The sequence below is a fragment of the Mastigoproctus giganteus genome, chromosome 3 (genome assembly GCF_048544385.1).
Source record: "Mastigoproctus giganteus isolate SK-2022 chromosome 3, ASM4854438v1, whole genome shotgun sequence".
NCBI lineage: Eukaryota > Metazoa > Arthropoda > Arachnida > Uropygi > Thelyphonidae > Mastigoproctus > Mastigoproctus giganteus.
The window spans coordinates 66,264,778-66,277,636 of NC_143577.1; the positions used below are offsets into that span (position 1 = coordinate 66,264,778).

The 12,859-nt window shown below is 36.3% G+C and overlaps 1 protein-coding gene across 2 annotated transcripts in view; it reads left to right on the forward strand.

Annotated features, from left to right (window-relative positions):
• Positions 1–12,859, forward strand: part of LOC150088054 (sodium channel and clathrin linker 1-like) — a 119,243-nt gene that overhangs the window by 92,601 nt on the left and 13,783 nt on the right. The window contains exon 9 of one of the 2 annotated variants that reach the window (XM_090370553.1): positions 11,633–11,741. In XM_090370553.1, coding sequence (XP_090226679.1) covers positions 11,633–11,648 — 16 coding nt within the window. In that variant the 3' untranslated portion in view covers positions 11,649–11,741. Of the gene's footprint in view, positions 1–11,632; positions 11,801–12,859 lie in introns of those variants that run through there. The other variant, XM_090370551.1, reaches the window with a different exon arrangement.

The following is a 12,859-nucleotide window of genomic DNA, read 5'->3' on the forward strand; positions in this document are numbered from 1 at the left end:
GGAGATCGGCATTTAAGGAATTGGTAGCGGATATTCAAGAGGTTGAAGCTGATTGAGCAGGGCAAGGTTTTTCAAAATGGAAAGTGGAATGCAATGTGCTATCATCGGAAAAACTATGAATAGGATTTCCAGTCAATGGAAGAAGGTCATTAATATACAAGAGGAAAAGAGTGGGGGAAATAACTGAACCTTGGGGGACACCAGCATTAGTGGAGAAGTTAGAAGACAGAGAGCCATCTACCATCACCCTCAGTGAGCGATCAGAGAGAAAACTGGATACCTAATTATAAAAACAGTTGGCAAACCAGAAGATGGAAGCTTGTTTAGAAGGCCTTTATGCCAAACACAATCGAAAGCCTTTGAGATGTCAAGAGCAACTGCTTGTATTTCACTGAACTATTCCATTAAATTTGTCCATAAATGGGTAACATAAGCCAGAATATCACCAGTGGATCAACAGTGACGGAATCCATACTGGCGATCATTGATCAGACGGAAGATTTCTATGTAGTTTAAGAGTTGGCAGTTAATCGATTTCTCCATTACTTTAGAAAGAGTAGAAGTAATTGCAATGGGAAAATAATTGGATGGGAGGGATTTGTCACCCTTTTTAGGAACTAGCTGGATATGAGCAAATTTCCAAGCAGAAGGAAAAACACCTTTGGAATAAGAAAGTGAAAAAATGCGGCAAAGAAAGGGAGTAAGTTCAGGACACAGGTTTTGAGAACAAGTGGAGAAATACCATCAGGACCTGGAGCTTTCTTAGCATCAAGATTCGTCAAAATCCTTCCGACATCCTTTTGACAAGACCACAGGGGGCATTGAATGGAGCGTGTTGGGAATGGTGGGAGGTGTTTTACTAAGATCACATGGCCGACCGGGCTAGCCGGGTGAGTAAAGTGCCTGCCTGGCAACCCAAAGGTCGCGGGTTCGAATCCTGCCTCGGGCTTGGATCAAAGTACTGCAAAAACCTTGGGAGGTGCATTATGGCCAAAGAAGCCGATGCGCCAACAACTACCCAAAAAAAAAACCTAAGATCATTAATACATGAGTTGGAAGAAAAATGAGATGCTAGCAGATCAGCTTTATCCTTGGCTGAAGTGACAACAGAACCATCTATTTTGACAGAGGTGGGAGCAGAGATGGGCAGAAGTTGCGGCCAATAGCTTTGGCAAGAGACCAGAATGCTCAGCTACCATTAGGGCAAGAAGCAAGTTTTCTACTCTTAGCCTGTTCAAAATCTAGTTTGGACTGATTAATAACTGCTTTACAATTGTTGCAAGCTTTGGTATAGGCAGAAAATGAAATTGAAGAATTGTAAACAAGTCAGTTATGATATGCAATGTTCTTCTTTTGCACACCCTTAGCACATTTATTGGAAAACAAAGGTTTAGATATGGGATGAGATTTTAAAGTGGAGTGTGGGATAATGGATTCCATTCCTACTAGAATAATTTCACTGACACGATCTTAGCAAACGTTGACATCAGAAGTTTTGAAACAGTAATCCGACCAAGGGAAAGAAGAAAAGAAATCTCGTAGGTTATCCCATTTTGCATTCTTCTAATGTCAAACAATATGAGGTGAGGAATAGTCATGAGATAAAGGCTCCATTGGAGAAGAGACAATCACTAAGTTGTGATCTGAAGTGCCTAAAGCACCACTCACTTTGACGGTGTACTTAGAAGGGTTGTTTGTGAGAAAAAGATCAAGCGTATTGGCTGTATGGTTAGGATTGTCCGGTATTCTTGTAGGTAAATGAACAATCTGTGCAAGGTCATTAGTAATTGCAAAAGCCTCAGCATCTCTACCAGCTGGGTCAGTGTGACTAGAAAATGGAAGCCAGCTGGAGTTTTGAACATTAAAATCACCAAGGAAAATTACCTCACTGTTAGGAAAGTTGGACTGGAGAAAGTCAAGTTGCAAAGAGAGGAAGTCAAAGAACTCTTAGTGATTAGTGGTGTTGGGACAACGGTAGAGACAACAGATGAATTTGACACAATAAGGTAGAGAGATTTTAAGCCAGAGAAGATCGAAAAGACGCGATTCCAAATTGCCAAGTCTGTGACGGGGAATATCGGAACGGACATATGCACAAGTACCATCCACAAGAAATGGACATCATTGAGATTTGAATTGAGACCACATATATTTGTGAAATGAACTAGGAAGTGTTTGGGAGGTTTAGATTTTTTCGCAGATAAGCTTACTCTATTAGTTTGACAATTCATGGTGTATTTAATAGTAAGAAAAAGTGGGGGGACATGCTGTATGAAGTAATGAAATTTTTTGATATGGCATACTCATGGTAAATATACCCAGATCCTTGACGTAACGTGGCCTTGACCAATGTCCCCCGCATACACACTACTCAGACTTCCTCCAGTCACTATCTTTCAGAGTAGAGGTAGCAAGATTATACACTAGCTGATCTGGAAGCCTCCTGAAGAGTTAATGATAGGTTCAGTCTGGTGTACTAACTAGCGGCCAGCTGCAAAAACCATTTTAGAGCTGTACCCTCGAAATGTAAGGAAGATTGGATCTCGCCATGATGTTCATCATAACCTCAAAAGTCATCAGCCATAATGCGTGATGGAAGAGATGGGGAAGGGTTGACCGGAACTTAGCTCTGGAGACTAAACATGGGTTCCACCACTTCAAGCTTCCAATAAGCAAAGTGGTGGTATTGCACCAGTTGATGAGAGTCATCTACATTCGATTATCTGTAAAATTTTGCTCTCTGGAAGAAGTCTGACATTGATTATTCCAGATAACTAAATACCTATCCAAATATACATATACAGTAAACCCCCGCTATTCGCGGTATCTGTATTCGCGATCGCCGATTTAATATAAAATGAAACCTAAAAAAAATGTGAATTTTAAAGCGCCATGAATATTTTCCGCCATAAAAAAACATGAGCGTGGCTAAAATTATCTTTGCCGGTCAAAACAGCGCTCAGTGGGTGGGGGGAGATTGTTGACAAAATCGCGAGCGTGGATGTTTCTCGCTAATCCTTGTTCAGTATGTGTCATGCGCTTGCCATGCAAGGTTTCGTCGTTTGCTTTTAATTTATATGCTTATAAATTGATCTTATTATCATTTTTTTTTACCTTTGCGTTTATTTTTTTCCCTTGATGCGCAATATTTTTTCAGTAAAAGGTAAACTGCAGCCATTATCAATTTATAAATTGATATGCTTACAAAAATGACAAATCTACCGTTTTGCAGTGTAAAACGACCTTTTCGAGTTTTTTAACGGAAGGAAAGTGACTTTATTGTGGACAAGTTCTTTCTAACCCCTACAAAAATATGGCTACGAATAACAAGAGAAATGTGAAAATAGCAAAGAAGGTGATGACATTAGCGAATAAAATTGAGTTATTAGATAAAATTTCTAATGGTGAAAGTGTCTCTCTTCAGTGGCAAAACATTATAAAATCAATGAGTCAACGGTACGATCAATCCAAAAATTGGAAGAAAAAATCCGCCGTAGTGTCCGTGAAAAAGCGCTAATTGCTTCAAAAATTTGCTCTGTAACTCGTGATGTTAAATTAGAAAAAAAAAATGGAAAAAGCTTTAAATCTGTGGATAGAAGACCGAACTCAAAATAAAATTCTGTTAAGTTCACTCATCATTCGTGAAAAGGCAAAACTCCTTTATCAACACTTTAGCAAAACTGGTGATAGCACTGGTGGGATAAGTTTTTTTGCTAGCAAAGGCGCTGGTTTGAAATTTCTAATAAATATTACATTTAATATTAAATTGTTTCTTATTTTCATTTCGATGCCATATGCTTGCATTTCACTATGTACTGTCTATGTACATAGTCATGTTATGAAGGTACATATAATACATATAGACAAAATTTTAGACTAGTTTTTCTTATATATTTCATACTTTGGAACGGAACCCCTTTATTACTATGGGAGCAATAACTCAGTATTCGCGTTTTCGGTATTCGCGACATTTCTCAGGAACATAACCCCCGCGAATAGCGGGGGTTTACTGTATATGTAAATGTGAAAATTTTTATGTATAAGTTATTATTATTATATTTAGCTAAATAAATTCGCTTTTTTTCACACTATTTAAAGTCTTTTTGTTTTATATTAATATATTATAACAGAATTTTATCTTACATTCGATTATCTGGAAAATTTTGCTATCCGGTAGAAGTCTGACCTTGATTATTCCAGATAACTGACACTCTGCTGTATATGCTTACCACTTTCTTTATAGTTTATTATGCAATGTAATGAAATATCACAATGTAAATTTTGAAAGAAATAGCAGAAATAATTGAATTAAAAAAGTAGACAGTAGTTTTTAATGCAGGTTTTATTGATGATATTTTAAGGAGTCCTTATGTGCTGTGATGTAATGACTAAATTAGTTAGCTAAAATTATCCACGATGCAGGTTTTATTGTAATACACAGTTGTGTGAGATGCAAAATTTGAATGTAAAAAATGGGTTGATTATATAGCATATGTGATTAAGCTGAAATTTTCAGGGCAAAAAAGTAACGTTGATTTATATGACAGCATGTACGGTAATTAGGGAGAGCAGATATATGTTTTGGTAATATTATATAATCATAGGGATTTTCTCCATTCAAAATTTTTGTCATGTGAATTTCTAGACCTAGCAGTGCTAGACCAAGGAGTTTGAGTATACCAAATTAGGCTAGACAGCAAGCATTTTGACTGGAGTCTGTCTACAACTTTTGAACATAAATGGAATTTATTGCTACTGTCCCATTATTCAGAATTTCCTTGAAAGGTATTGAAGAGCACAGGAAGATCAATTTTTTAATTATCATCATCTTCTATATCTGTTATACTCAGTGGGTGTTAGGGCCAGATTTAAACTTGTTGGGGCCCTAAGCTAACATGTTTAGACAGTTGTAGAATAGATGTGAGGAAGTTTGCCTTTAGCCAGTGGGCAGTTGATTGCTGGAACAGACTTCCATCTGTTGTTGTGGAAGTTGATAACTTAAATAAATTTAAGGCTGAATTAGACAATCATTTGGAGTGACTGGATGGGTGAAATGGGAAGTTTTTTTTTTTTTTTTTTTTTTGGCTGATGCTCTCTAAGCTTGCTTTCTTGCATCATATGCCTCAACTAATACTAATGTATTGAGGCCCTTCTCTCTTACCTTTGACAATATTAAAAAAAAAAGGATTTTTTAAGATGGAGCAATGTCCCTTGTGAGTCCCTAAGCTGTAGCTTGTTTAGCTTATGTGTAAATCTGACCCTGGTGGGTGTACAAGTTGTAGTCAGTCTTCATGTTTCCTGTTAGATTTTTATCCCTATTTAAAGTAAGCCCTTGTTTTTCTAATGCCTGCTTAACACTATCCATCCACCTTCCTCTTGCTCTGCCACTGGCCTATTACCATTTCTGTTTCAAATATCTATTTAGCTAATCTCCCTTCTCCTGTCCTTTATCGCGTATTCTTATATTATCTTAAGTTTGCTTCACTTACCTTTATTGGATATTTGTTACTACAAGTTTTTTAATTCCTGGTTTTTAATATAGCTTCCATCATTGCTCCCATCTGTTAATTTTATTTAGTTTTCATAAAACTTAATGAAATATGTCAGAAGATTATAAATTTTTGATCAGTTCCTGCATTTCTTACCCAGCTGTCAGCTGCATAAGTTAAAACAGCTTAAAATTGCATCATAATCATCTCTTTTGTCTTTTGACTATTTCTTTTTTGCTCCGAAGAAATTTGTTTCATTTGCTTCCTGCTGTAATTATTCTATTGTTTATTTCCATTTCTAATCTTCCATTTTCATTAAAGACCATTCCTAAATACACAGAATTACAGACTTGTTCCAGTTTTTGAATATTTAGAATGTTCCCTTACCAATGATGTCCATTTCCACTTACAGTCTGCCAAACCCCATGTACTTTTTCTGACAGAATCCCAGTTATCGGTTGATTCAACCACTGCTCATCTCAGTTGTGCAAATTATTCACTGTATGATTCCTTTCACTTTAAGGTGGTATTTGTGCATATGTCTTTTCTGATATTCCCTGTCAGAGACTTAGTAATTTGGAATCTCCTCTTTTCGATCTTCTCTGGCTTAAAACCTCTCTACCACATGCTGTCAAATTCATTTGTTGCCGCTGTCATTCTCCAATCTCCACTAATCACTTGGAGCTCTTTGACTTCCTTTCTTTGAAACTTGACTTTCTCCAGTCCAACTTTCCTAACAATGAGGTAATTTTCATTGGTGATTTTAATGTTCACAACTCCAGCTAGCTTCCATTTTTCTAGTCACACTGACCCAGCTGGTTGAGATGCTGAGGCTTTTGCAATTACTAATGACATTGCACAGATAGATCGTTCATTCACCTGCCACAATACCAAACAATCTTAACTATGCAGCCAATGCTCTTGATCTTTTTCCCACAAATAACTCTTCTAAGTACATACACGGCCGAGGTGAGTGGTCCTCTAAGCATGTCAGATCACAACTTAGTGATGGCCTCTTCTCCAATGGAGCCTTTCTCTCATGGCTATTCTCAACCATTTGGCATTACAAGAATGCAAAATGGAATGATCTGTGAGATTTATTTTCCTTGGTTGCATTACTGTTTCAAATCTTCTGATGTCACCATTTGCTCAGATCGTGTTGGTGAAACTATTCTTATAGGGATGAAATCCTTTATTACAAACTCTATCTTAAAATCTCATCATTTATCTATCTTTTTCCACTAAGTGTACTAAAACTGTTCAAGAGAAGAATTTTGCATACTGTAATTGGCTTACATCAAAGTCTCCAGGTTCATTTTCTGCCTACTCAAAGCTTGCAACAATTGTAAAGCAGTTATTAATCAGTCCAAACTAGACTTTGAACAGGCTAAGAGTAGAAAACTGGCTTCTTGTCCAAATGAAAGTCAAGCATTCTGGTCTCTTGCCAAAGTTATTGGCTTTAACTTTTGCCCATCTCTGTTCCTACCTCTTTCAAAACCAGATTGTCTATTTCCACTTCAGCCAAAGACAAAGCTGACCTGCTAGCAACCTACTTTTCTTCCAAATCTTGTGTTGATGATCTTGGTAAACCACCTCTTACTGTTCCTAGTACACTGCATTCAATGCCTCCTGTAGTCTTCCATCAAAAGTATGTCAGAAGGATTTTGAACAACCTTGATGCTAAGAAAGTTCCAGGTCCTGATGGTATTTCTTCACTTGTTCTCAAAACATGTGCTCTTGAACTTACTCCTGTTCTGTATTGCCTTTTTTCACTTTGTTATTCCAAAAGTGTTTTCTCCTCTGCTTGGAAATTTGCTCATATCCAGCCATTCCTAAAAAGGGTTACAAATCCCTCCCATCCAATTATCATCCCATTGCACTTACTTCTACTCTTTCTAAAGTAATGGGGAAATCAACTAACCACCAACTCTTAAACTGTCTAGAAACCTTTCATCTGATCGATGATTGCTAGTATGATCAATGATTCCATTGGTGTTATTCTGGATTATGTTACCCATCTCTGGACACATTAAATGGAAAAGTTTGTCAAATTCAAACAGTTGCTCTTGACATTTCAAAGGATTTTGATTGTGTTTGGCATAAAGGTCTACTAAATAAGCTTCTATCTTATGGTTTGCCATATGCTTTTTGTAATTGGGTATCCAGTTTTCTCTTTGACCGCTAACCATGGATGATGATAGATGGCTCTGTCTTCTAACTTCTCCATTAATGCTGGTGTTCCACCAAGGTTCATTTCTTTCTCCTATTCTTTTTCTCTTATATATTAATGGCCTTCTTGCATTGACCGGAAATCCTATTTATAGTTTTGCTGATGATAGCACATTGCATTCCACCTTCCAGTTTTACAAACCTTGCCCTGCCCCAACAGCTTCAACTTCTCAAATATCTGCTACCAATTCCTTAAATGCTGATCTCCAGGTAATTCTCCAGTGGGGCAAAGACAACTTAGTTGATTTCAATCCTTCTAAAACTCAGTCCTGTCTTTTATCTTGCAAAATGAATTTTTCTACTCCTATGCTTATCTTCAATGACATTCTGATTTCTAGGCAAGATCATATATCTCTATTGGGAATTACCCTGACTTCTAATCTCTCTTGGCATAAGCACGTTACACATATTGCTTTCTCTGCATCTAAAAAAAACTAGGTTTTCTCTTTTGCTCTCAGCATTACTTTTCTTTTAAACAGCTGTTTACTCTGTACAAATTGCAAATATGCCCTACTATGGAATATTGTTCCAACATCTGGTGCAGCGCCACCAAAACCTCTCTCAGGCTTCTGATTCCATTCAAAAGATGGCAGTTAGGTTAATTAATGACTCATCTCTAACAAAATCTCTCCACTCTCTCTGTCTTATAAACATTCTGTTTCTGCTGAATGCCTTTTCTATAGATATTTCCATGGGTACTGTTCTTCTGAATTGACTTCCATAATTTCTGATCTCTCTTCCATACACGTGCAACAGCCAGTTATCATCCTTTTTCTTTCCAACTTCAAACTCACAGAACCAACTTTTCTGCTTACTCATTTATTCATTCAACTTCTGTTTTCTGGAACAGCCTTCCTTCGTACATATTTCCTGAAAATTACAGTCTACCAAAGTTCAAGTCTAATATCAACAAGTATCTTCTTTTATCTTCTCAACCTTCAACCCATGTGCAGTAATAAGTGCTATAGGTTCTAATGCCTCTTGTTTGTGGTTTTCATTAAAAAAAAAAAAAAAAAAAAACTAAATAATCTACACTCTAGATTTTATTTATCTCTCCCAGCATCTTTTACTATTTTCATACCAAATCCTCTACAATTTTTATCAAATTTATTGAGAGAGTCTTGAAGGCTTATGTTCCTTTATTAAATGTTTCCTGTAAATTATAAAAAGTAGGAATGATAAGTTGCAGCCTGCCTCACTCTCAGTTTAACTGTAAATCATTTTCCAGTACTTCTCCCAATCTTCAGTACCGATACTGGAGGTTAATTTTATAAAGACATTATTTGATAGTATTAACGAGCTGTAATGCTCATGTGTTCTACATTGATATTAATATTTGTAAAATAATAAGAAAAGTTTACTTTATTTCAATATAATATAATATGTAAACACTTTTGTATGATACTCTCCAGCAATTAAAATGAAAAAATCGCAAATCTTACATTACAATAAAAAATAATTAAAGCTCAATTGAACACAATTAGAAATCAAATTAACACAATTAAAAATCAATTGTGTTCATTTGGTTTTTTAATTGTGTTAATAGTGTTGAAATTAAATTAAAAGAAATTTAACGAAAAAAATTGCAAAAAAACGATCTTCCTTCTTTAAGCTGACAACGCTTTTTGACCGTATGTCATGATCACAGGAATGAAAATTACCGAATAAGGGTGAGCATGACACTCAAATAGGGATTATTTGTCTTCACACGTGCGTAAAAGCCCACGAATCGGAGATTAGAAATGGCTGGTGAACATTAACAGAATTCTCATGTAATTTAATTTCGACAGTTTCTGCAATTAATAGTCTGGTATAATTACATTGGTCACTAAGTATTTTGGCCTCATTAAATAAAAAAGTTTGTTTTTCGTTAACGGCATGAAAGGCTAATTTTGACACTGCTGAAAGAAGCACGAACAGAGGCCACATGTTGATTTACATGAAAATTCAGAGGAAAGCACGTAGAACCTTAGTACAATGAGTTGCAATCCCCGCAAGAAATGTTGTATACCAGGTCATTTATTTGTGTTGCAAACGAGGAAAGGAGTGAGCGATTTTTCAGTAAGTGTGTAGTTTCCGTATTGGCCTGGCCAATACAGAAACTACAAAATTTTGGTTTGCTGATGGGATTGAGCTTGAGCGGCTTAATATCGGAGATCTATCTCTCAACGATTCAGCGTATACATTTGATGCCTTTTCTACCCCGTCCGTATCACATACTATGGGAGATATTTAGACGATGTTCTAGTTATTATTGATAGTAGTACTATCCAAGATATTTTACATTGGAAAAGGAGGGTATGGATACAAAATAATTAAATTTTCTAAATTTCATGCTTAGTCGGGACTCGAATAAAATCCAATTTAATCTGTATCGAAAACCTACAAACACCAGTATGCTTCTGCATTATAACAGCTATCACCAGTTTTCCTACAAGAGATCTATTATCTTTAATCAATTTCTAAATGCCTATAAATATTCAATGACGAAATATGCTTTAGGCTTAAAAATACAAATATTAACCAGCAGATTCTTAAACAGAGGTTATCCCCTTGCTACAATAAACTGATTTAGGGTACAAGCTAGGGATAGGATAAAAAAGACTACATCAACCAACAATAGTAATATTAAAAAATACTTTATTTCTGTCCCATATGTTGAACAGTGGCATAAACAGCTTAACAGATTTTTTAAAGATACCGAATTTAATATTGTGACCAGGAAACTACACACTATACCGAAAAAATGCTCAGTCCTTTCCTCGTTCACAACACAAATAAATGACCTGGTATACAACATTTCTTGCGGGGATTGCAATTCGTCATACCAAGGTTCTATGCGTTTTCCTCTGAATTTTTGTGTAAATCAACATGCAGCCTCAGTTCATGCTTCTCGTTCAGCAGTATCAGAATTAGCCTTTCGTGCCATTAACGAAAAACATACTTTTTTATTTAACGAGGCCAAAATACTTGTGTGTCCAACGTAATTATACCAGACTATTAATTGCAGAAACTGTCGAAATTAAATTACATGGGAATTCGGTTAATGTTCACTGGCCATTTCTAATCTCCGATTCGTGGGCTTTTGTGTGCATGCATGAAGACAAATAATCCCTATTCAAGTGTCATGCTCACCCCGATTCAGTAATTTTCGGTTCCTGTGATCATGACATATGGTCGAAAAGCGTTGTCAGCTTCAGGAAGGATAACCGTTTTTTGCAATTTTTTTTGTTAAATTTCTTTTAATTAATTTAATTTTTAATTGCATTAGATTTATTTCTAATTGTGTTCAATTGAGTTTTAATTATTTTTTATTTTTTACTGTAATCTAAGATATGCAATTTTTTTCATTTTAATTGCTGCAGAGTATCATACGGAAGTGTTCTACGTATTATATTGAGGTAAACTTCTCTTATTATTTTACAAATAAAGACATTATATACTAACATTAAACATGATCATAAATTAAACAGTAATCAGTATCATTAAATTTGATTATTTCTGGGCTTTAATGGTGAAACTACATCTTAAGAGGAAGTTAACTAAATAACTTAAGTCTTTGTCATTTTATTATTTTTTTTAGTTTAGTTACAATACAAGTTTACCTCTAAAGTCCCATTGCACATATAATAAAAAAAAAAAGTGTGTGTGCGTGCACGCACGCACATGTGCTTCTATAAAACTATATAGAGGCACAACATAATTCATTTTCTCAAATTGTGGTGCAGTTTTGCTGATTGGACATACCACTGCTTACAGCAGTATATTACCAAAAAGAAACAAATGTTTATTTTGAATTGTAATTTTTTTTAAATTAACCAGTATCACAGCTGAAGCATGACATCTTCATTAGTAATGTATAGGTATGTTTTTTTATAGTTTTTATTTATATAATTACACATAAATTGTTTCAGTGATTCCTATATCTGAAGAATTGTTACAGGTGGAAAGAAGAGGTTAATGAATTAACTCTGAAGTTTGAAATTAAGTTAAAAGACATGTGTGAAGAGATGTCAAAGTTACAGTCCCAAAATGATGAGCTGCATGCAGCTTTACAACAAAGTCAAATAAAATCATTTCCAGTAAGTTTTTCACTCGCACAGTATAATTCATTTGATCATTTACTTCTTAAATCATGTTTTTTTCATGTGTACTCACATTCATATTGAGAATAATATATTATAAACAGACTCTGTTCATATTTTCATTTCTTTTTACAGAATTCCATGACTCTTTAAACTAGTATTTTAATGATGATGTTGGATTTTATATATATAGAGGGTGATTCACTACCAGTGCGACAAACTTGCAGGAGGTGTAGGGGGCACAAAGACGAATCGGAATCACATAGCATTGCAGGGTCCGAAATGCCTTTGTCATGTGGTAAAGGATGTTGAACGGGAGGTCGCGTGAACAGCGATCCCGCTGGAAGTCAGCATTTGCGAACCGTTTCTGTTGACGAAACCAAGTAGCAAAAGTCCTCCAGATGGATAATCCGCAGGCTCCAATGCTTGGACGCGTTGCAGATGGTATGAACTCGTTTGGTTTGTTGACAGTATCCTCCATACAGTGGATTGGGAAATACCCAATCGTTGACCTATCGCTCGAGTACTCGTACTCGGATTGCCTTCTGCAAGACGTAGGACATTCTCCTCGTTGTCTGGCGTCCTCGTCGTTCGTTCTCAATTCATGGTACCTCTCGTGAAACAACCAGTCTCACGTAACTTTCTGTGCACACGTGCGAAAATCGTATGATGAGGAGCACGCCTGTGCGGGAAACATTCCTGGTACAAGCACAGAGCGGCGTGCCCGTTACAGTCCGCAGCTCCATACACGAGATGCATGTCGGCCAGTTCAACGTTTGAATACTCATCCATCCTACTGCCTCGGGAACCGGTTCGCAAATGCTGACTTCCAGCGGGATCGCTGTTCACGCGACCTCCCGTTCAACGTCCTCTACCGCATGACGAAGGCATTTCGGACCTTGCAATGCTATGTGATTCCGATTCGTCTTTGTGCCCCCTACACCTCCTGCAAGTTTGTCGCACTGGTAGTGAATCACCCTGTATATAGATTGGGATTAAGAACAAGGTTCCTTTGTTCACAAAATATATGCAAGGTACTGGCCAAATGTCTCTAGA